Source organism: Abrus precatorius, unplaced genomic scaffold (genome assembly GCF_003935025.1).
Source record: "Abrus precatorius isolate BTA unplaced genomic scaffold, Abrus_2018 Scaffold8, whole genome shotgun sequence".
In the NCBI taxonomy this organism is placed as follows: domain Eukaryota; kingdom Viridiplantae; phylum Streptophyta; class Magnoliopsida; order Fabales; family Fabaceae; genus Abrus; species Abrus precatorius.
This window is the reverse complement of record NW_020874428.1, coordinates 33,252,962-33,278,019: the sequence shown is the minus strand read 5'-3', so window position 1 is coordinate 33,278,019 and position 25,058 is coordinate 33,252,962. Positions and strand designations below refer to the sequence as shown.

Below are 25,058 nucleotides of genomic sequence, written 5' to 3'. Positions count from 1 at the left end.
TTGAAAATTCAAAGTTTATCTGAAATTTTCTAAAACAAAGAAATTATATTTTTTTATTTGATAAAATTTAAATATGTTAAATAAAGTGTTGTTAATATTTTTTTTTTTACTAAAAATGAGTTTAAATAATTTACTTTTAAATATAATATGTAAAATTTACATAATTAAACATTTGAAGATGAGTACTATTAAGATTAAAAAAATTAATGCTATAGTAGAGATAGATCAAAAGTTAATTTTTAAAGATATTGTCTAAATTTTATGAAGAATATATTGATTGTATTTTAATTAATATAAAATATCTTAATATTTTGTTATTAAATGACCGTATTCATAATAAGAATATTAAAATTTGAATTTTTATGTTATTTGTTGGGAGGTCCTCTGTTGGTAACTAAATAATTGTACTAGTAAAACATAAATAATTGTACCAGTATTTGAATTAATGATCGCATCTCTGTGGCTGATGGTATAGAGGAAAGTGTTCTTAACTTCTCGTCTCATTGAAATTGCAACATTTTATTCGTTGATTTCGGTCCATCTCGCACGGAAGTAAAAACAAGGATTTTACATACGAGGTGGTAGAAATTTGCTGATTTTAGTTTATGAACTTGGGCTATTTTAATGAAGACTGCTTTAGAAAATCTTATGGAAATGGACTAACAGCTATGTCCCAATAACGTAATTAATTTATTTCTTTCAGGCTGTTCATATTGATGAACGTGTTCGCCATGAAAAGCTTCACCTTTCCCGGTCAAGCTTTAACTGATGCATTTCAAACTTCTGAATTTTTTATTTTTTTTCAAACTTCAAACATTTTATAGTAAAAATATTTTAAAACGTCGCTGCCGGATTGAAGCGCGACGTTAGAATGATATATTTTCCGGTGAACAATTTATCTTTATGTAAACTTGACGCTTTATATTCTATTTTAATAGTTTTTTAATAAGTACTTAAAAAAATGATTTTTATATAAATTAAAAAATAACTTATAGCTTCAAATTAAATAATTTTTTCACATACTCAAAAAAACATAAATTAAATATAATTTATAAAAAATAAATTATTTACTTAATTTTAAATATTCTTTGTATATTTATAGTATTTTTTAAAAAATATATTAGAAATAAAAATAATATTCAATGTCAATTTTTTTATAGTTTAAATAATATGTATTAAAAAATAATTGGTATGTTTTAATCTTGTCGGTATAGAAGTAAGGCAAAATTTTAACATTCAAATAACAGGATCGGTGACATTAATTGTATCAGGATAATTGTTCTACACTTTAACTCGGAGTTCAGATTTCATTTAGACTAAAACAATTAGGATTTAAAAAAAGAAGTAAAAGACGTATCGAGTGACAAGATAAAAATGAAGTATACAAAAGCTATTGTTGTTTATTTAATATTGTATACAAGCCCAAACAGCCAAGAAACATAAAGGAATGAAAAAATAAAAGAATGAAAAATGACATTGTAATTGTAACACTTGCTTGCTACTTGCTAGTGGTTGCATTCAAGTGGGAGGCCTTGGGGAAACCTCTTCCTGTCTGAGCAGTAATTGTAAATCATGTAGTTCTTCTGCACCCACTTCAGCCTCTGTTGACCCGTTGAATCCAACTCTTGTGATAGCCATGCAGAGGAAGCTGAATTTGATTTGCATGAGGATTTTCCACCGTTCCATACACAAGCATTTGCATTGAAATTCCTATATGAAGCGGTGAAAGGTGCTTTGGACCAATCAGTCTTAACGAGTCCACCCCTTGTGGCCCAATCATCAGCGTTCCAAAGGCTTGAGTATATCCTCATGGCTTGGTTCTTTGGAAAAGGAACTCCAATTGATTCCAAATTCTTGAACTCCCTGATGGGGGTGCCATCCACTGAAAAACTGAAACACACAACGATATCCAATCAGTAACTAACGAAACTACACACACATTCAAAGAAATATATGATCTTAGCGGCAATTTGAAATTTTATCTAGAGAAATGGATGAATGAGTGCTTACACAATGCGTTGGGGATTCCAAAGAATTGAGTATGTGTGGAAATCTGCAGTTGGGTCAAACCAGAGATAGAATTGCTGCTCCCTGTTGCCCTTGCCTTGGCTGAACACATTGGTGTGTAGAATATAAGGGTCACCACTTAGATTCCCCAAGAATTCAAAGTCGATCTCATCCCATGTTGATCCCTTTGAGGAGAGCTGACAAAAAGGAAACATTTTATGTATCTATTAGCCACATGATATAATTCAGCATATAATGATACAAAATCTCTTAAACAAAATAATGCTTACATAATAGGCAGTGACGGTGCCAGCAGAGTTTCCAGGAACAAGCTTGAGCTGCGTATCAATTTTGCCAAATAAGTATTCATTCTTGGACTGAAAGCCAGAGCCAGAGGCCTTATCAAGTGAGAGAGTGAGAAGATTTCCGTTGTTAAGTATTTTTGCACGACCATCTCCCCATGTAATCTGAAAGTCTTGGTTTAAATTTCCAGCGGCACATGCCACAATGTGAAGGCTCACGAGGAGAGGAATAAGAAGCACGAGGCATGAAGAGGTAGTAGAAGCCATATTTTTGCTATATGCGCGTGAATTATGAAAAAGGGAGGGTGGCAACAAGCTTAATATTCTCAATGTGAATGAGGAAATAAGTGAAAATGGGAATTGGGAGTTGTGTGATGGGTTGAAGAGAGAATGAGGGTATATATAGGAGTGAAGTATGAGCGCGTGATTTGCAACAAGTTGAAGTAGGAGAGGAAAAGGATAGGAAAGAGACTTGCGATGTAAGCTGTAGATAGCTGGGTGGTAAAAGAGCTGTCGAAAAGGTGGTGTGTCCACAAGCAACTTAACCTGTCGCACGAGGTTGTTTTATTTGCATTGGTTATTGGGACATGACGCAGAGGCAAGTTGTACGATGAAGAGAAGGGGATGAGGTGGAGTTCACCCTTTCACCGACGCCGCCTTAGAGGGCCTCCCTCACCCTACACCTACACTACACACACAAGGGGTTAGGAAGCAACCAAGGAAGGGAACAAGTGTTTATTTACATTTTGACTTGTCAAGGCTCTTTAATGTTGCATTATTTCGCTAGCTGTGAGTTCAGCTCACATTCATATATATACTTTTAACTTTTTTTAATTTTGCCGTCATTCATAATCATGGGTTTAGGGTCCATAGTCTTGCAGCCAAATCCTATCCACTTCTCCATATTAATGTTCTGCTTATACTTTAGTTGTTTCGTTGAGCTGAAAAATATAATTATTCAACGGAATTTATTATTCTACGTTTTACGTAAGTTGTCGTGAAATCATTCCTACTATTTTTATTTTACTTTTATTAAAATGTTTTAAATATATTCTATAGGAATATTATGGTTATTTTAAGTGTATTATTTTATTTATATTTCTGTCAATCTAAACACAATTCATGGCACCAATCACATTGATTATACGGAAAAAACAAATGGCAAAATTTTCAGAAATCATGTGTTTAATTCTTAATTAAAAGATGTTATAAACAAAGCCTTGAACTTAATTTTAAAACTACTATTAAATTTTTAAATTTAATTATAAAATATAATCACATTAATTCAAAATGTTTTTTTATATTAAAATTGACAAAATTAATGTTAAAATGGATATTCAATAATACACTCTTTAACATATTATTTTTAACATACTCTTAGATATTAATTAAAAATTCAGAAAATAGAAGTTTTAGAAGTGAGGCTTAATAAATTTTAATTAATAATTCAAAATTTGTGAAAAAGTATATAATTATTATATTGAAATTATAAAAATACAATAAATATTTTTTAATAAAATTTTATTATTATTAGTTATTTATTCTCAGCCTTTTTTATAAAATTTTAATTTTTAACATATTTTTAAGTATTAATTAAAATTTTAAAAATATATTTAGAAGTGAGAATTAATAATTTTCAGTAAATTTTAATTAATAATTAAAATATATTAAAAAAATGTGTTAAAAATCCCGTGATATTTACCTTTCTCGGGTTAAAACAGAGATATTAGGAACTGGCTGTCCTGTAGTGGCATCTTGTCTCGTAAACCCAACATATTTGAATGATAGGAATGATTTGGTTGCATTTTAGGACGCGCATTTGTTTTTCAACGACAACAAAAATTTGGAAAGTTGGTAAAAAAAAAAACCTGTGCACGTGGGGTCTTGATATTTATTGCGCATAATAACCTGAGCACATCCAAGTCTCAACCACCTCATCACATTCGGGTCAAACAAAAAACAGGTGATATTGTTTGTTTTGAGTATGTTTGATGCGGTATTTTAGTTAAAAAAATAATTTATTTAATTATTTTTTAGATAAATATTAATTAGTATTTTCAGGATATTATTAGAATGTGAAAATGTAATTTTTTTTAAAGCTATTAATAAACATATAACGTAAATTTTTATTTTTATTCATTAACTGATTTTTAAGAACATTATTTAACAAAGTACTAGTATTTGATAAACAATTTTATCTCATTAACTTATTACTTTTTTTTAACATTACTTGGAATAACTTATAGCATGTTATAATTTATTTCCTTTTATCCTTACTACTTGAATAAATTTTATCATCAGTTTATTTATAACTAATTATGTCAACCACAACCTTAATTTCATAATCAATCGTATCAAACATAAACTTAATCTCAGAGTTATAATCATAGTCACATTTTTCCTTCCTAATTTATCTAGCAATATATATTAATACGGTGTTTTGAATGAAGCTGAGTTATATCGCTTTTTTTTTTTTTACTAATTATTACCTTTGAAGTATACTTGTAATTAGGAATCAAAACAATAATATTTACTTTTTTGAGTATATAAAATTTATTAGCTGAAAATAAAGTTTTTAAAAAAGTGAATTTCTTCTAAAGTTTACTATGTTTGTGTTTTGAAAATAACTGAAAATTAGGTTTAACAGCTGTACTAGTCATCGTCATCCTCCAAATCATCCCTTTCTTGCAAACAAGGACTGCAAGAAGAATCCATTTAAGTTCCTTAGACCTAATGGAAAGTTAGAAGTGATGGTCCGCATTCCCGCAAAGAGAAACAACCTCAAGGCAAAAAGAATAAAGGAATCTTTAATGAAATATCTCCGAGATCCAACTCATTATTATTTTTTAAAATAGAAATGTCTAGTCTAATTTTAATTTTCAGGTAATCAATCCAAGAATTACTATAAAAATAGAAAGAATTTACTTAGGTAAATGGTTAAAACAATAATTGAGATGACACAAATCGAATCACCCACATGTGAATTATATATATATTTTTGGTCTAAATAATCTATGAGTGGGAGAAGAGCGGTAAGCACCTAGGAAAATAATGGAGAATGTAATCGATGCCTTCTTGCCTAGGAGTAGGGTCAAGGGTGGCGTCGGTGACTTCAAATCTTGACCCTATCCATTCTTCTGATATACTTACCACTTTACCTGACGATAGGGACTGCGTAAAGTCTCAAAAACCAATGTAAAGCCGCGTCCTCATTCTCCTCAGTCACAGCCTCTACCCTCCACCCAATATCACCTTCTCATATTAATCATTTAATTATAGCTTTTGACAGCTTTCAACTTACCATACCATACAACTATATACAGCTTAGATGATGAGACCTTCCCATCCTTTTCCTCTCATCCTTGCAACAAACAAATATAAATAGCCCCATACTCTCTCCCTTTATGTCATCACACCTACACCCATTTCCATAACAATTCACTTCTTACTCGCGACCCTTTTTCATGGCTTCTATTACCTCTTCATGCCTTGTGCTTCTTATTCCTCTGCTTGTGAGCCTTTACACTCGTGTCTGTGTTGCTGGAAACTTCAACCAAGACTTTCAGATTACATGGGGAGATGGTCGTGCAAAAATTCTCAACAATGGAAATCTTCTCACTCTCTCACTTGATAAGGCCTCTGGCTCTGGCTTTCAGTCCAAGAATGAATACTTATTTGGCAAAATTGATATGCAGCTCAAGCTTGTTCCTGGAAACTCTGCTGGCACCGTCACTGCCTATTATGTAAGCATTATTTTGTTTAAGAGATTTTGTATCATTATATGCTGAATTATATCATGTGGCTAATAGATACATAAAATGTTTCCTTTTTGTCAGCTCTCCTCAAAGGGATCAACATGGGATGAGATTGACTTTGAATTCTTGGGGAATCTAAGTGGTGACCCTTATATTCTACACACCAATGTGTACAGCCAAGGCAAGGGCAACAGGGAGCAGCAATTCTATCTCTGGTTTGACCCAACTGCGGATTTCCACACATACTCAATTCTCTGGAATCCCCAACGCATTGTGTAAGCACTCATTCATCCATTTCTCTTGATAAAATTTCAAATTGCCGCTAAGATCATATATTTCTTTGAATGTGTGTGTAGTTTCGTTAGTTACTGATTGGTTATCGTTGTGTGTTTCAGTTTTTCAGTGGATGGCACCCCCATCAGGGAGTTCAAGAATTTGGAATCAATTGGAGTTCCTTTTCCAAAGAACCAAGCCATGAGGATATACTCAAGCCTTTGGAACGCTGATGATTGGGCCACAAGGGGTGGACTCGTTAAGACTGATTGGTCCAAAGCACCTTTCACCGCTTCATATAGGAATTTCAATGCAAATGCTTGTGTATGGAACGGTGGAAAATCCTCATGCAAATCAAATTCAGCTTCCTCTGCATGGCTATCACAAGAGTTGGATTCAACGGGTCAACAGAGGCTGAAGTGGGTGCAGAAGAACTACATGATTTACAATTACTGCTCAGACAGGAAGAGGTTTCCCCAAGGCCTCCCACTGGAATGCACTCGTTCCTAGACCACTGGGATTGTCAAATTCACTTAGTTTGTTCACCTCTAGCCACAATGTGTTACATTAAATTCTTTTATTCCGTTTATATGTTTGTAGTTGCGATGTAAAACATCATGTGTAAAATAACGTTTTGTTATTTGCAAATTGTATGTCCAAACTTTACATTATTTTTACTCTTACAAGCTTAAAATTCACGGAATACTAAAAAACGGAGTAAAAAATGATTTTGTTACGGACCAGATAATCTGTTATTTTTTGTTTAAATTAAAATAAATCACTTAAACAAAAATTAAAAGAAAATTAGAATTTTATATTTTTTCTTTTTAAATTATTGATAATTTGAAGAATTTTTGTGTAAATTTTATGATTATTTTTATTATTAGTTATGTATATATAGATAACTTTATTTCCAAATAGTATCTTTTTTAAAGAACAGTAAAAATTATAATATTTAGTATGCAAATAAGAATTGATATACTATAAAGACTGGAACTCAAATTATATAATATTATAGTTTTCTTTAACTATTTTTTTAATCATTATTTTTATAATAATAATTATTGTTTTTAATAATTTAACTTAATTTTAAATAGTTATATTTTACTGATATTTAACATAAATAATTTATTAGATAATATATTTTAAATATTTAGTAAAAAGATATATATATATATATATATATATATATATGTGTGTGTGTGTCTTTAAAAATCAGGTAATTTTTATATGAAATAAAAAAAATTATATTTTTTCATAGTTTAATGAGAAGGAATATAAAATTCTAAATTTTTTTATAGTTTTAATTTAAGTAATTTTTTTTAAGATTAATGTGAATGACCATTATTTTTAGTCTTTTTAATATAATTTAAATACTAAAAATTTAAGATAATGATTAGATTTTATAAGATATTAAGATATGAATAAAAATTCATACAAAATTTAAAATGGTTCTTTTAAAAATTAAAAATTAAAATAGAAAGTAGATTAGTGTATAAAAATTGATTTAAAAAGAAATTATAAATAGTTAAAGTAGTGTATAAATTTTTAAGAGAGTATATAAGATAGTGGTAAAAAGAATTTAATTAGTAATTATTGATAAATAAAATATCATAAAAAGTTAGATTTTTCTATTTAAACAAATAAAATAAATATATTTTTCAAATCACGTGTCCTGAAGACAATTAGAAAGAATAAATGTCTAAATTTTTTTAATCCTAAATATTTTTTCTTATTTTAAACCATAAATAATTAATATTTCTTAACACTAAAAATCTTTCTCTTTTGTAAACTCAAAAAACTGATTTTTTTAGTCCTACAAAACTTTCCTTTTTGCAAACCATGTAAACCTAATATTTTTCAACTCAAAAGATTTATAGGGATAGAAAATATTATATTTTTAGGATTTACAAAAAAAGATATATTCCTAGGATTATAAAATATTAGGTTTTTAGGGTTTTGTGAAAAAGAAAAATTTTAAAGAAAAAAATATTAAAATTATGAACAAGTAAGAAAAAGAGAGAAACACACAAAGAAATCAAAATAAAAAAACAAAAGCAAACAAAAACTATAACTCTTACTTGATTTGAAAAATAGAGAGAAATAAGTTTTTTTTCATATTTGTTTCTGTTGGTATTTTTTTTTAATGATTTAGGGTTATTTGATTGGATCTTTCATTTTTAACCTTCAGACGTTTGTTCTTTTTAATTGGCTTCAAGACACATGCTTAAAAATTGGAAAGTTCTCAAAATATTTTCTTTTTCTTTTTTCTTTTTTTCGCTTTGTTTTTCATACTTTCTATTTATAGCTTATATCTCTAAATTCTATTGAATATATTTTTTTAATTTTTTAAATAAAAAACTCAAAATTTCTACAATCTTTTATTTTTTATGACTATCGATCAATTTTTTTCTCTATTGTCTTCTTTACTCTCTTAAAAATATACACATTATGATAATTTTTATTTTTTTTCAAGTTTTATCTACTAATTTACTATTTATTTTAAATTTAAAAAAATGAAATTTGAATTAGTTTTTATCTATATCTTAATCTTTTACAAAATATAATCATTATCTTTAATATTTAAATTTTAAATTATTTTAGAAAGGAACCGGATAATATTGGTCATTTACGGTATGCATATTTTCAAATTTTTATTTTAGATCCCACATGTCCATACTTTAAAATAAAACCCATATTTTCATTCTTTTTTCTAAAACACTATATTTTTGTAATTTTTATTTTTTCTCATATAAAAAAACTCTTATTTTACTGAATAAAAATTATTTTTTTATTAAATTTACTTAAATAAATTTTGTTGACTTAAATAAAAATAAATTTTTACTAAATTTATTTAAATATATTTTAAATAAATTTATTCTACAATCTGCATTTCACGCGACACAATCCAGATCCATTCGGGTACTCGCTGCATGGGAGAAACTATTTGGTTGCATCTTACGCGCATTTGGTTTTTCAATTTCAAAGTTAATCCGGAATGGCCATTCCGCGTGTGAATGAGACTGAATTGAATATTTTTTTAATTATATTAAAATATTAAAAGATATTTATATTTTTTAAATATATTATTACCTCTATCATTAAAATTAACAATTATAATTATTTCACGTATATTAAGAGAAAAATACTGTCTCATAATTTACCCGAAAAGTTTTCACCGGAGATAATTAGATTGGCCGGTTCAACCAACCCAATAGTATTTACCCACACCGTCACTAAGTATAAACAAAGGGATGGTTTACTGTTTCCTTTTCCCTTCTTAAGTTTGGTGCAGTTCGTATCTATTGCGTCTAGTTTAACTTGTTTTTGAGAAAATATCCTCTTCATCGCTTTTCTTGGAAAATTTGTAAATAGTTATTTTTAAAAATTAGCTATTTACAAATAAACATACATATAAATATAACAATAATAATTATATTATTACATTATGTGTAAATACTTAGTAGAAATTGAAAATAGAAAATAAAAACATAATGAATAATGTGACATAATAAAAAATAAGATGAAAGAAATGTACAAAATACTGTACGAATTTATTGTTGCTCTGTAAATATAATGTTGGGATGAATCCAATTAGGGAAGCAACAGACAGAGAGGTGGTCTAATCCACGACACATACTTGCCCAGGTGCTAAAAGCCCTGACCTCGTAACTTAACATGAGTTGTGCTCTTAAATCGCTCTACTTTTTACGGAATTAATTAAAAAAAATTTCGTATATTGGATATATATTATATCAAAATTAAAGTAAATTTCAAAATAAGAATATATTACATAATTATTTTTAAATTAAATGATTAAAACAATAAATATTTTTATGATATTTAATAAATGTTTAATTATATTCAATAAAAATAAATTAAGAAGTAAAATTTTAAATTAGAAATTGAAGAAAGTCTCGTACTAAAAATTATTTTTAAAAATCCATTTATTTAAAATTTTATTGTTTTTTATTATTTAATAATTAAAATTTAAATTAAATTATTAATTAAAATTTATCAAAAATTTAAAAAATATGAGAAAATTATTAAATTTAAAATAAAAAGTGATATTTATACGAATTTTAGTAAATTTTTAACTGATAATTAAAGTGCTGTATTAATATTTTTCTTAAAACATATCTGGGATCAATCCGATCATCCATTTGGATGTAGATGTTTTTATTATAAAGAAACTGATCATAATTATTATGGGTTTCACTAATTATATTAAAGGATTATTATTTCTTTTCAAGAAAACTTTTTCTTAAGAATCTTATTTTGCTTTGTCAAGTAAAACAGAACCCAATTCTTTTTCTCATAATTTGCCTTGATCTTAATAAATATTTTATAATAAAATCGTCAATATTTAATCATCATGTAATTATAAACTGAAGATTCAATCTTGTTTAATCTAAACAAAGTATTTTTTGTCCTTAAAATCTTTTATGAAGTTATTGTCTCCATCGAAGTATGCACGTTGAAAACTTGATTACCAAGAGTGATAAATACCAATTTTTTTATTCATCAATGAGAGAAAAATCATTCTTACTAGCACTTTAATCTCCAAACAGCGGATTAATACTTGGATTATTTTAAACAAAAGATTTTTATGTCCTTAGATTAGCTTTGCCCCAGAAAAATATTAAATATTTTTCACTGTCTCGTTATAGCCAAGGTCTTTAAAGAAAATCACAAAGGAAGAAGCAACCATTTTAATAGAACGAATCCTTTATAAATAGTACATGACTTATACAACAAATCAAAGAATTTATCATTATGAAAATTACAATAAAAAGAGAAAAGAAATTGAGAAGACAGTGGAAAAGTGGACCCTTCGAAAAATTGATGTCCCTTAGGCCGTGTTGCATTCTGGAGGAAGGCCCTGTGGAAATCTTTTAGAGTCAGTGCAGTAATTGTAGATCATGTAATTCTTCTGCACCCACTTGAGCCTCTCCTGATTAGTAGAATCAAGCTCTTCTGAGAGCCAAGAATTGCTAGAAGAGGCAGGGTTTGAGCCACAAGATGATGTTCCAGATGACCAAGTGCAAGCATTCGCATTGAAGTTTCTGTAGGAAGCGGTGAAAGGAGCTTGGCTCCAATCTGTCTTAACAAGCCCTCCCCTTGTGGCCCAATCATCTGCATTCCAGAGACTAGAATAGATCCTCATGGCCTGATTTTTGGGGAACGGAACACCAATTGACTCCAAGTTCTTGAACTCCCTAATTGGAGTACCATCCACTGAGAAGCTGAAACACAACAAACACACTCATTTAGATTAGTTGCTTCCAACACAACTCAGGAAAAAAAAATATTTATTTTATTTTGTTTTATCTTGAGGATTGCATATAGTATATACTTACACAATGCGTTGGGGGTTCCAGAGGATGGAATAGGTGTGAAAATCTGCAGTTGGGTCAAACCAAAGGTAGAATTGTTGCTCCCTATTACCTTTGCCTTGGCTAAACACATTGGTGTGAAGGATGTAAGGATCACCACTCAAATTGCCCAAGAATTCAAAGTCAATTTCATCCCATCCTGCTCCCTTTGAAGATAGCTAAAATTGAACACAAGAAAATCTCTTTATTATTAGTAACCAAAGCTCGTAAAGAATATGAATGAGTTTGATGCAAATAGTAAGGGAAATTACGCTTTGATGCTTACATAATAGGCAGTGACGGTGCCAGCTGAGTTGCCAGGGACCAGTTTTAGCTGCATATCAATTTTGCCAAAAAGGTATTCGCTCTTGGACTGAAACCCCGATCCAGAGGCTGTGTCAAGAGAAAGAGTGAGAAGCTCTCCATTGTTGAGTATCTTGGCACGACCATCTCCCCACGTTAAATCAAAGTCTTGGTAGAAATTGCCCGCAGAGGCAATCACAAAGTAGCCAATAGTTGAGATTAACAGAACTACGACTGCGACTCTTGAAGAGGCCATAGAAAGCTGTTTCAAAACTCAGATAAAAGTAAAGAATGAACAAATGACTGTTTTTGGTTATGTGATATTGCAGAGAATGGCTATCTTTGAATGGAATTTATAGGTGAAATAAAGAGTAGATATGGTCAGAAAGGCGTAGAAAAGAGGAAAGTTAGGAGAAAGTTCAATGTTGTTTAGTTGTTCACAGCTGGTGGAATGGGGAGCGAGTAAAAGAGTGGTTGGTACATAATACATGGATGCCCACAAGAATCATTGTACGCGGTTCTGCATGGAATGCATAGAAGAACCACCGTCATACGATGTTGGAGTAGGTCTCAATTGTCGTATCTAAATCCATCACCGCCTTTCCTTTCACGTTATATTTTAGCAATGGCATGTAGTCAAACATTTTATTGTTCTTTTGATAAATGCAAGTCAAAAATTTAAACCCAAGCCTGCATGACGTGTGCGTAAAAATCACTCTGCACGATCTTGTATTAATTGCTCAGCATAAACCATATTCACACGTAAGTGGAGTGATGTAAACGAGTCTGACATTTGTTTTTACAAGTTATATGAATAAATATCGTAAGTGTATGCGTGTACGGGGGTTTTGCCTTTCCAAGTACTTACTACTAATAGCTTAAAGGGGCCAAATTATCTACAAAAATAAATAAAAATAGCAAAAAATTCTTAAAAAGCTACAAAGGATTGACAAAATTTTACCTTTTGTTTGTCATTAACAAAAATACAGATTGGGTACTTGTTTTCCACAAATAATTTTCCATCCCATTTTGTAGATATGGGGACCGTAGTTGCTCATCTACTCTGCCGAGTCGTGAAATTAGTGGATTATGGTTTAACCACTAAATTGTGTATAAAATAAAATGTTATATATATATAAATAGAATTCTTTTTGTTCAACAAATAAAAAATAGAAATATATTTTCTTATACTGATGAGCATTTGGGCTTGGGCCCCCTTTAATAATTCTGTAAAAAGAGAAAACCGAAAATCAGAGTTATTCATCAAGTGAAAAAAAAAACTTTTTTGGGTCAAAAATAAAAATAAATAATAAAAAGATAACTGTTCATTTAGATTTTTACCAATGTGGGCCTATCACATCTCAAACCCAAATCTGACCCACTTAACCCATAGCCTGTTAAAACTAGTCATCTTCCAAGCGAGACGTTTCACTAAAAAGCAAATCTCCCAAGCGAGACACATAAGGGAATTGGGAAACACAGAAGGAATTATAACCGGCCACTCAACCAATAAAGACCTCTTAGCATCCTTTGTAAATGTTGTAGCATCTTGCGAACCTTGTTATACTTTTTTAATCTATAAATATTTAATAAAAATCTCATAATAATAATAATTTTATTAACCTCAATTTTTATATAAACAATTAATAAATAGTAAAATTTTATTAAAAAATATTTATTATGTTTTTATAACTTTAATATAATAATTATGTATTTTTTTTATAAAATTTTCTATTTATAAATATTTAACAGAACTTTAATAATAATACTTGTTTAAAAAACTTTATAAATGCCTTACTGAAAACAATTTAATTTTTATAAGATATTTTTAGTTTATTTCAATAATTTTTTAGTATAATTTATCAAAATAAATTATTTTTATCTTATTTTAATAAATTTTATCATTAAACTTATAACATAAATTATAGTTTTTTAAAAAACATTGAATAAGCATTTACTTAATCGCTATTTTCAAATAAAATTAGTCATGATTTGTTTATAATTATTTACTCTCTTTTTTTCATATATACATATATTAATTTTAAAAATATTAATGATTTGTTTCATACTACAAATATGCGCAGTCTCATGACATTCTTAATTTTATTTTTAATAATCATTCCTTAGTGTGAGTAACAGTACATTCAGGTGACAATCCATAAGGGAGCCGTTTCAAGTCAGTACAGTAGTTGTAGATCATGTAATTCCTCTGATCACGTGGCATCCAAATCTTGTCCAATCCATGATCTATCAGAGGAACTATAATTGGTCGTGCAATAAGATGCATCATCAGACCAAACACAAGCATTGGAAATCAAGTTGCTAAAGGAAGCAGCGAATGGAGCTTCTGTCCAATTGTCTTCACCAACCCGCCCCTTGTAGCTCAGTCCTCTGCATCCCAGAGGCTACCGTATATCCTCATTGGTTACTTTGGAAAACGGACCCCAATTCACACATAGTTCTTGAACTCTCGAACGGGAGTGCCGTCCACATAGAAACTATAGAAGCGGTAACAAAATAAATGCATATATTAAACCACATACATATGTATTAAATGAAATGTGGCTTGGGTCTGCATACTCTAATTATTTAAAAAATTCATACATGACGCTTTGGGGATTCCATAGAACGGAGAAGGTGGGAAAAGTGTAAGTGGGGTCAAACCAGAGGGAGAATTGCTGTTCTCGGTTGCCTTTCCCTGTGTGTCTATATTGGTATGAAGAATGTAAGGGTCCCCACTTAGATTGCCCAATAATTCAAAGTCAATCTCGTCCCGGGTTGACCCTTTTGAGCTTAACTGCGTTATGCATGCAGCAAAGCGCGTGGTGAAGTATCTGGCCACACCGTTATCCCAAGTGATTTCAAAATTTTGATGCAGATCACTGGCATATTCAGACACATGAGAGCTAATCAAGAATGCCAGAAGGAACATTTTAATTTGAGAACAAAAGGAAGACATGTTTTTAATGTCAGTTCCGGGTATAGTAAGTATGAACTGTGAAGGGTGCATGGGGAAATACATGAAAATAGAAAGAGGAGATGCGTTGATATGATCATTAAAAGAGGAGTTGCTAAATTCCAAATTGCGGGGTTGATATGAACATTGAAAGAGCTGGATACAGATGGCAGTAAAAACCAATTTCCACAGTGAATCTGGGCATGTCTACCAGGTGACAGCACAAGTTTCAGTCAGAAAACACGTTGATGTAGCTTTTTGACCATCGTAATTACGTATTTAAGTGAGGGCGGAAAAGAATTGCATCTATTTGTTTCTGGTTTGCCACGTATTGCTAAATATAAATGAATAGATTAGTAGCCCGTATGTTTTAATGTTACACTTAGTGAAAATTGGTTTCTTGAACTTACATTAATGATTTCTTGAAATTGGACATGACTTTTAATGTAAATTTGATGATATTAATAAGTTATTAATTATCTATTTAAATTAATATATCTTTTTTAAGAGCATGATTTTTAACGTAAGTTTGACTGTATTAATTAACTGAGTTACACCTTGCGTTTTACAGCTTAAGTAACGTGTACTTATTATTATTGTTTTAAGAATAGATAAAATAGAACGTAATAAGTTGTGGTTAAAACTCATTCATTATCTACTTTCACTTTACTGAAAGTAAATTTATCTACTTGTTGCTCGCGTGTTGATTCCCCTATTTCTCCTATGAATGATCTTCGACGGGACAAGAAATGAGAACGAATTAGATGGGACACTAGCGCTATTATCTCCAATTAATAAATTGGTAATTAAATAGAATATATATTATTTATTTCCAAGAGCAAGAGATAAAGTATTTTTTCTGTTTTTGAAAAAAAACTAGTATGAGTAAAGTATGTTGCTTTTGTAAATTTAGCCAAAAGTACATGAATTGAGACCAAGTCTGACCCACAAACGTAACGAGACATGGCTAAAATCTCGAGCATAACGGTCTGAGGCTCCACAAATACGAAGAGGATCGACGTGTATTACTTGGACAGCTTTAATTGCAGTGATTGTACATGTACCATACTCCTATACTTTGCCGTCAGTTCCACCGCATGCACCAAGGAAATCATTCATAGCACCCCCCAAGTGATCTACTCGGATCTCTCTCACCAGGGAACACTTCTCTAATATTCAGGTTATTCTTCGCGGTTAATTAAATTCATGCATTTTTTTCACTCTTTATCTCTTCCTGTTTGCAATTCATGAATCTTTAACTGAGAATGATGTCTGTGATGCAAGTTATGATACTCCTATAATGCTAATGCATCAAGATTTATGAGTCTGCAACTCATTTTGTCTCCTGATTTGTCCGATGAGAAATGCAAAGTGAGAAAAGATTCGTCCTTTGTTCCTAACCCTTTTTTCCTATGTTTGAATTTACCTATTCTGCTATTCAAATGGATTGTAGATGACTAAAATCAGCGGTGTTAAAAGATGTGCGAAACTGCATTGGTACTGGAGGGATGCTATTAACATTCTTTAAAAGAATTTAACTTTGACTGTAAAAAAGTTTATGACGTCAATTAATTAAAAAATATTGTAAATATGACTTTTAAAATAACAATGTATTATTAGATGGCAATGTCAATTTTTTTTATATATATTTTGTGTATTTTAATTTAATTTTAAATAATCAAGTAACACTATTAAATTAAAAAATATATTTAATTAATTTGAAAAAATTAAACATCTTGGTTTTAAGAGTATAACTGAATGAAAAGAAATTTTAGATTTTTTTTTTCTAATCAAACGCTATAAAAAGGTTGAACAACGTTAAAAATATAGTTTTAATACACTTATTTATTTATGATGAAAATTTATTAAAAATTAGAAGTGAGGGAGAATTATTAAAAATTATGAGTTAGAACTATTAAATTAAAAGTAAAATTTATATATTTTTTTAAAAATTGAATAAATTTTAGTTAATAAATAAAATATATTAAAAAAGTGTTAAAGAGGATATTATTATAACGTCTGTCAAAGAGTCGATAGCTTTAAATTGTAATAATGATTCTCAAATCTTACTATATATGAAACTAATTTTCTTTTTCTTTTTCTTTTTTGGTTAATTCTAACATACATAGCCTCCAAAGTTGCCAGATAGATAGAAACGGGCCAATCCATGCTTCTAGAAGTTGCATGTACTTTCAAAGGAAAAAATCAATTCCTCCACGGGCTGGCCCCGCGGCTGACTGGGCAATTGGGAAGCCCAAAAGGTGACGCTGAAGATAACAGAGCCTAAATTCTTAAATACTCAAGTTGTTGTAGCACTTTGGATAAATCCTACGAATCATAAATAACACTCACTTGCAAGAGGCGAATAACCTAGGTTTAGTTTGGTAGAAGAATCCTAGGAAGTCATAGCTATTGCGCCGTATGTGTTTAAAATAATGCCTTCCCTAAGAAGCACCACTTAATGGACCACTCAAAACTATGATCATTATGATGCTAATCAAACCAAATGCTATCCAGCTGTTTAGTTACCACTTCATCCCACCAACCAATTTTTATTATTCGAACACATCCCCAAGCCCCCCACAAACCCCAAACACTACTATAAATTGGACGAGAGCGCCGTTTTACCTTCTCATCAATTCTTCACTGAATACCAATTCTGGCTCACATACACAAAAAAAACTCTTCAGCAAATAAACTGAAGCATTACACCCTGTCCAATGGCTACTTTCTGTTTCTCTTCGGCTCCTTTTCCCAATGCATTCGTTGCGCTTGTCATAGCGTTTCTAATCTCTGTGCCTTCCATGGTTGCCTTTGCTGGTAACTTGTACCAAGATGTTGATGTCACTTGGGGCGATGGCAGAGGTCAGATTCTGAACAATGGTCAGCTTCTTACTCTGTCACTTGACAGGGCCTCTGGCTCTGGCTTTCAGTCCAAGAATCAGTATCTCTACGGCAAAATTGACATGCAAATCAAACTTGTCCCGGGAAATTCCGCTGGCACAGTCACCGCTTTTTACGTGAGTACCCTTAATCAATCTTAATTCAAAAAGGTTGATTTTAAATAACAATAACTTGCTTAACACAACACACATAGGCCTGTTCATGCATGTAGCTTCGTTCTAATATATTATTTCTGCATTCCACATGCAGTTACAGTCATCCGGGTCATCTTGGGATGAGATAGACTTTGAGTTTCTGGGCAATCTGAGCGGTGATCCTTACATAGCTCATACTAATGTGTACACCCAAGGCAAAGGTAACAGAGAGCAACAATTCTACCTATGGTTTGACCCAACTGCAGATTTTCACACCTATTCCTTTCTCTGGAATCCTGTACATGTTGTGTAAGTTTATAAAATTCGAAGCATATATATTATACCCTGTACTTCAATATTAATATTCAACTCAATGATGCTGTTGACTAATTGCATGGATTCTTTAACTTTTCAGGTTCTATGTTGATGGGAGACCCATTAGAGAGTTCAAGAACATGGAGGGTGCGGGTGTTCCCTACCCAAAGAACCAGCCAATGAGGTTATACTCTAGTCTGTGGAACGCTGATAACTGGGCAACAAGAGGAGGGCTTGTGAAGACAGATTGGAGTCAAGCTCCATTCACTGCGTCTTTCCGGAACTTCGGAGCCAATGGTTGTGTATGGTCCAATGGGGTTTCTTCATGCAATTCCACCTCTTCTGACAAGGCTTGGCTATCTCAAAAGCTTGATGCCACTAGCCAGAAAATGCTGAAATGGGTGCAGAAGAATTACATGATCTACAATTACTGCGCAGATAATCAACGGTTCCCTCAGGGTCTGCCTCTGGAATGCACAGTGCGCACCAAGTCATAAGAGGATACAACTCATGTTCTTGCATATCTTGTGTATTATTTTTGTCTTATTATATTGTTTGTCATTCTTTTGGCAATTAAATTTAAATTATGTTCAGTTATGTTCAATTATGTTCAGTGGTGTTGCTAATATAATAACACTGATTAAAATATAATAAGAACGAAGGCAGTACCTTAAACCAACTAAAAAAATTGATAAATATTAACAAAATTGATAAATGCATGAATTTGTTTCCTCTTTTGGATGATTTATATATATATATATATATATATATATATATATCTTATAATTTAATTCAAAAAATTATAAATAAAATTAGAAGACTATTTTTTTACTCATTCAAATAATATTTTATCTTTAATTTAGTCCCGTAAAAATTAGTGAGTAGAAAAAGAAAAAAAAACAAAATTAAATATTTAATTATGATATAATAAAAAAATAATAGAAGAGATAAAAAAAAGGAAAATAAAAAATAATAAATATAAATCAGTTATTTCTTTACTATCTTGTAATTTGTGTAGTGCCTTATGACTCAATAAATATAAATAAATACTCTTTTATCAAGTCAGTTTTTTTTTTTCTGTTAAGGTTTTTTAAGTTGTGTAGTGCCTTATGACTCACCAGGGGCATTAAATAGATCAACTTATAAATTTTGAAATAATTTATAATAAAATATTAATAAAAAAACTATTAAATTATTTTAATAGATTCAAAATATGTTACAAAATATTATAGTTAATAAATAATAATTAAAACCTCAACTGGTAGAATTGAACTTGAGTAATTAATAATAATAATAATAATAATAATAATAATAATTTATGAATAATAATTGTCACACTATAAAAGCTTATGTTTAAATAATAATTTTTAAAATACTTAATTTAATAAATTATAAAAATATTATGGATGATTTATTATTATTTTATTTAATATTTTTTATAAATGAATGAATCAATGCGTCAATAAATTAATTAATTAATTAATTAATTAATTAAATTATCACCCATGCTTTTACTTAAGAATTATACACCTTGACTTCTGATTTTGGCGTCCAATCCAAAAACAAGTGTTTTCAAGGAAAGCGTTTGTAATTGAATCAATAAATTTAATATTTATTATTATTATTATTATTATTAAAAAAGATACTTGAAAATATTTGTCTATAGTGATAAATAGATATTAAACTAGTTTTATGAGCGTGTAAAATATTCAGGTATTTTATTTTAAAATAATATATATTTTTTAATAATTCAAGAATAAAATGTTTGTAATTCTTTAAATAATTATATTATATAAAATATTTTTAGTAATATTTTTTAAAAATATTTTAAATTAATTAAAAATATAAAATATAAAATTATAAATATTTTACTAATAAAAAAACTATATAAAATAATAAAATAATATTTTGTTAACTTCAACTTTTAGGACTGATATTAAATATTATAAATAATTTTTTTATAAAATATATATATATATATAATGTTTTTTAAATTAAAATTATATAAAATATAATAAATATTTTTTAATAAATTATCATTATTATTATTAATTATTTCTTTCAACTTTAGGTTAACATATTCTAATATAAATAAATAGTTTTGTTTCTAAGATTTTAAATTAAATTAACAAAAAAAGGAAAAACAAGTAAAAATTAAACCATTTGTAACGAAATAATAAATTTATCATTTCATTCTCAATTAATTTTAATCTTAAAAAATACATATAACTAATTATGAAAGATACTAATTTATAAATGTCTCATTTTTTAATAAAATACTTATTTATAATATAAATATTACACTTAGTGCTTAAAATATACAAAGTCAATTTAATATTTAAAAAATAAATTATTCTAAATTATATAGTCTATCATTCATTTTAATAATAAAAAAACTAAAATATTAAAATTAATAACTGAATGTCCTTCATTATATATTCTTATCTGTAATTTATGAATTAATCTTGCAATATGACATGTTAAATGTAATGTAATTAAAAAAATGTTACATTATCATGTTACGTCACATAAAATTTAGTTGATTTTCCTTTAAAGATTTCAGTATTTAAAAAAAATTACTACTTTATCATGATATTAATTTATTTGAATATTTTTATATAATTTATATAAATAAATTGTGTAAAAAATCTAAAATATAAGTAAGTTGTGTAAAAAAATGTAAAATACGAGATTAAAATATATATTTTACATATATCAATGCAATTTAGATTATAGTTAATGTTTTATTGTAAATTAACACTGCTTAAATGAAATAAAACATTAAATATACTAATAAATACAAATTTTTTGGGATCATAAAAGAGACTTGTTATTCTATTTGTAATTTTAAGTTGATCATTAATCAATATTTAAATTAGGTTAAAATCATATTTTACAATATGTTAATTAGCATAGGGTTATACAGGTAATATTCCATATTTACTCACTATGAGAGGTTACATTGCATAATTATTTTAAAAAATATTTTTTAATATAATTTTTTAAATAAATAAAATGTTTAATTCTAAGCATACAAAAATAAATAAATTTATTTAAAATGAAAATAGAAGAGATTTTACAAAAAATATTACATTAAAAACTAAAAAGAAAGTTCAAAAAAGCTAAAAAAAAACAATTTATGTCACTGAATTAATTAAATATAATAATAAATAATAAAATAAATCGTTATCTTAATAAAAAAACTATATTTTAAAAAGAGATTTTGAATATTACAACTGCATAAATAATAAATATTATATTTACCTAATAAAATTTGTTAAAGGAAATTCCTTTTTTAGTTATTTTATAATTATTTACCTAATACTATATTATTTTATATTATCTAAATGATTTGATTTATGAGTGACTGTGTCAAAACAAATATACAATTAATTATAAATCAGAATAAGTATATAAAATATAATAAAAAATCATCATAAAATAATTAAGAAAGGAAAGTACAGAGACTAAAAAATTAATAATTATTTTGCACTTTTACTAAATACTTGAGTTATACAGAAGTCTTTGTGCAAATATAAGGGAATGTAAAAGATGTGATTCTCAAAGAAAAATTAAAATCATATAAGTTTAGTCTATTTTTTGTTAGAGAAACATTGATCTGAAATGAAAAAAAAGAAAATTAAAAAAAATATGAAAAGATAAATCAGTTAAAAATAAATAAATAGAATAAGAATCAACAAAAAAATTTTAACTATAAACTATTAGAAAAAATTATAATATAGAAGAGTCATGGGAGAGTTCTTACAAAGGAAAAAAGAGAATTTTTACACAGAAAATAAAAAAGACTGTTATAAATTTGATCAGTGAATCAGTTCTCAACTCTTACTATTTTGGCCCACTTTTATTTAGAAAATATATGTGTCAGAGCTAAACTCTGTTATAAAATGAATTATTAAAAATAGGATAAAAAATGTAATTTTAAGGATTAGCCCATAAATTATAATTCTATTTGCCAACTACGATGTCAAACATGACACATTGAATGTAATGGTAACATACTTACATATAGAGTGTTATATTCACAACTCTTTAAAAGTAATTAAAAAATTATAAATTGTAAAGAATGATAAATCACATATTTATAGACTAATTTTAATATTTTATCTTTTAGATTAAAATAAACTGTTCCTATAAGAAATACACTAGTTTTATATGATCTCTTCTTCTATCCTTTTATGACATTTTCGTGAATACTTTTAGATACTTTTTTACATGATATGGAGAAAGTACTTGCAAAAGACACTTCGATGATAAAATCAAGTATCGATTTAAGCAATAAATGTTATTTTATATTTCAAAAGTCAACCATTTTTACCTGTACCTCTTCTTTCCTTTTATAGAAAATATATTGGACTGATGAACTTTATGATTCACCCCTCCAGTCAGATTAAAACAATTTAATAAGGATAATTAAAATATATTAAAATAGATATATCACATTAATCATCTACTTAATTAGAAGGCTAAGATCAGGGCTGAGTCATATAGCCTATCAGCCCAATATAGGAAAGAAAAGGTACAGGTAAAAAGAATTAACTTTTGAAATAAAAAATATCACTTATTACCTAAACCGACACATGACTTCATTATCGGAGGAGTACCTTTTGCAGGTACCCTCTCTACATTGTATAGAGAAAAATATGAAAACATTTGCGAAGATGTCACACGGGAAAACAAAAGAAGAGATCATAGAATATATTTCCTTCAATAACATAAACAATTGACAGTACAACTAAAAGATATATATTTAGAGATTAATTTTTTTTTTAAAGTTAATTAAAAAACTCCCTATTTGTGGATATAAACGGAAAAATAAATAAATCTAGTTTAGTTATTAAGCTTTCGTTTATGACTTCGAAATGCTATATTGATAAAGACGCACTGCAATTTATATATGGCATCACGAAAAATCAACAGAAAAAAAAAAGAAATATAAATTAAAAAAACTAAAATAATATAAAAATTAAATATATTTAAGCTAAGTATAAGAATGAGTTTCATAATTCCATTCAATTCAGGTTCAGGTCAATCTCATGATTACCAATCCAACCCTCCAACAAACTCAGCAGTACGGCGAGTTAGGGTTTATCATTAATTTTATTTATTTAAATTTTAATAAAGTTTTTTATATTAAATTTATTTCAATTAAAAATTAATAATATTTATATTTACATAAAAAATATATTAATTTTAAATTTAATATTATGCACAATTAGTCATAAAATTAGGATTTTAACCATAATAATGTAATTTCAAAAAATCATATTATTTATAAATAATTACCAAAATAAATAAATTTAATTGTGTTTTAAAAATATTAAACAATTAACATAAATCATATATCATAGATTAACATCTCATGTGTCGTGTTATGACCCTCTTTATATGAGATATACAATGAAGTTTGATACTTAAATTATAATTTATTTTTCTTTTTATTCTGCTCATATTAAAAATTGTTATATAACACAAGTTGAGTGTTATTTTTTGGCATTTAAATCTTCATTTTCTTTCCACCAAATTTTAAAATTTTATTTGAAATTTAAGTTTTCATTTCATGTTAATTTTTAAATTTAAAGTTAGATTTTAATTCTCTCTCATATTAATTGAAATTGAAATTTAAAATTTAGTTTTTTCTTTGACTAAAGTTTAAATTCAATTTTTAAAATTTTTTAAACTATAAATTTTGATCAAAATAAAAAAATTAAAATTAAAATTAATTTATTTAAAGTGAAATTAAAAACTTAAATTTTAAATTCAAACTCGAATCAAAATAAAATTTTTAATATTTAAAATTAAAATTCTAACATTAGAATACAACACTTCATATATCAATTTACAGTAGAAATAACAATGGATAGGGTATGGATAGAGTAATATAGTACCAATTTTCATACCCACGTTTTAAAAAAATATTCGTACTAAATCTTATACCTGTATGGATAGTAATTTTAATTCTCATATTCATACTTTTTAGGTACTTACATATCTATATTCGCCCCTATTTGTAAATAAATTAATACTATTTGTAAAAAGTTTATTTGAGGGTCTCTAAATAGTAGAAAATGTCATTTGATTGGTTGGGAGAAATTTTGCAAGTCTAAAAATGAAGCAATTTAGGCTTTAAAGATATTAATCTTGTGAATCAGGCTTTTATTATAAAACTCTGTTGGAGGTTTATTAATTCTCCTAGTGATTTGTGAGCTAGAGTCCTTAATAGTAAGTACAAGTTCTCCCTAGGGAAAAATCCTTTCCTGTGTAATAATAAAAAATCCCCCCCTTTATGGAAGAGCATGGTTTTGGTCTAGGATTGCTTTTATAATGGGTTAGGATGGATTTTAGGTGATGGTTTATCTATCCGATTTTGGAAGGATAATTGGATCCTGCCAAATCAGAATCTCTTAAGTTTTGCTACTCAACCCATCCCTGATAATGATTTAAATGATCTAGTGGCCCTCTTTGCCATCCATGGGGGATGGGATTGGTCAAAAATTAGGAAGTTCCTTCTTGACCAATCTTGTGATTTGATTGCCCAGGTTAATCCACCTGTAATTACTATTGGTCAGGATAGGATGGTTTAGAAGCTTTCTAATAATAAGAACTTTTCTCTGAAATTTGCTTACAATTTAATCACTAATGTTAAGCCTTCCAATTCTGAAAATAATAAATTATTTAAATTTGTTTGGGATTGGGAGGACTCTTTTAGGATTTCA

The 25,058-nt window shown here is 28.2% G+C and overlaps 4 protein-coding genes and 1 pseudogene across 6 annotated transcripts; 2 read left to right on the top strand and 3 right to left on the bottom strand.

Moving 5' to 3' along the window:
* Nucleotides 1-1,505: 1,505 nt before the first annotated feature.
* Nucleotides 1,506-2,576, bottom strand: LOC113848552 (xyloglucan endotransglucosylase/hydrolase protein 22-like). The gene is made up of 3 exons (XM_027478162.1): nucleotides 2,298-2,576; nucleotides 2,011-2,204; nucleotides 1,506-1,890 (listed from the first exon to the last, which is right to left on the bottom strand). The coding sequence occupies exons 1-3, from the start codon at nucleotides 2,574-2,576 to the stop codon at nucleotides 1,506-1,508; spliced, it is 858 nt and encodes a 285-aa protein (XP_027333963.1).
* A 3,142-nt stretch (nucleotides 2,577-5,718) lies between these two features.
* LOC113848551 (xyloglucan endotransglucosylase/hydrolase protein 22-like) lies at nucleotides 5,719-7,004 on the top strand. Its single transcript, XM_027478161.1, has 3 exons — nucleotides 5,719-6,052; nucleotides 6,146-6,339; nucleotides 6,460-7,004. The coding sequence occupies exons 1-3, from the start codon at nucleotides 5,774-5,776 to the stop codon at nucleotides 6,845-6,847; spliced, it is 861 nt and encodes a 286-aa protein (XP_027333962.1). The 5' UTR covers nucleotides 5,719-5,773; the 3' UTR covers nucleotides 6,848-7,004.
* Nucleotides 7,005-11,035: 4,031 nt separating this feature from the next.
* On the bottom strand, nucleotides 11,036-12,808 carry LOC113848311 (probable xyloglucan endotransglucosylase/hydrolase protein 23). Of its 3 annotated transcripts, none has more exons than XM_027477772.1 (4): nucleotides 12,778-12,808; nucleotides 11,999-12,249; nucleotides 11,698-11,891; nucleotides 11,190-11,583 (listed from the first exon to the last, which is right to left on the bottom strand). In XM_027477772.1, the coding sequence occupies exons 1-4, from the start codon at nucleotides 12,806-12,808 to the stop codon at nucleotides 11,190-11,192; spliced, it is 870 nt and encodes a 289-aa protein (XP_027333573.1). The 3 variants fall into 3 exon arrangements, with proteins under 3 accessions (XP_027333572.1, XP_027333573.1, XP_027333574.1); XM_027477773.1 differs by lacking the exon at nucleotides 12,778-12,808 and having other exon boundaries at nucleotides 11,190-11,331; nucleotides 11,377-11,583; nucleotides 11,999-12,308; XM_027477771.1 differs by lacking the exon at nucleotides 12,778-12,808 and having other exon boundaries at nucleotides 11,036-11,583; nucleotides 11,999-12,337.
* Nucleotides 12,809-14,131: 1,323 nt separating this feature from the next.
* On the bottom strand, nucleotides 14,132-14,974 carry LOC113874753 (annotated as a pseudogene).
* Nucleotides 14,975-17,760: 2,786 nt separating this feature from the next.
* Nucleotides 17,761-18,821, top strand: LOC113848489 (probable xyloglucan endotransglucosylase/hydrolase protein 23). Its single transcript, XM_027478030.1, has 3 exons — nucleotides 17,761-17,991; nucleotides 18,125-18,318; nucleotides 18,425-18,821. The coding sequence occupies exons 1-3, from the start codon at nucleotides 17,776-17,778 to the stop codon at nucleotides 18,819-18,821; spliced, it is 807 nt and encodes a 268-aa protein (XP_027333831.1). The 5' UTR covers nucleotides 17,761-17,775.
* Nucleotides 18,822-25,058: the final 6,237 nt, after the last annotated feature.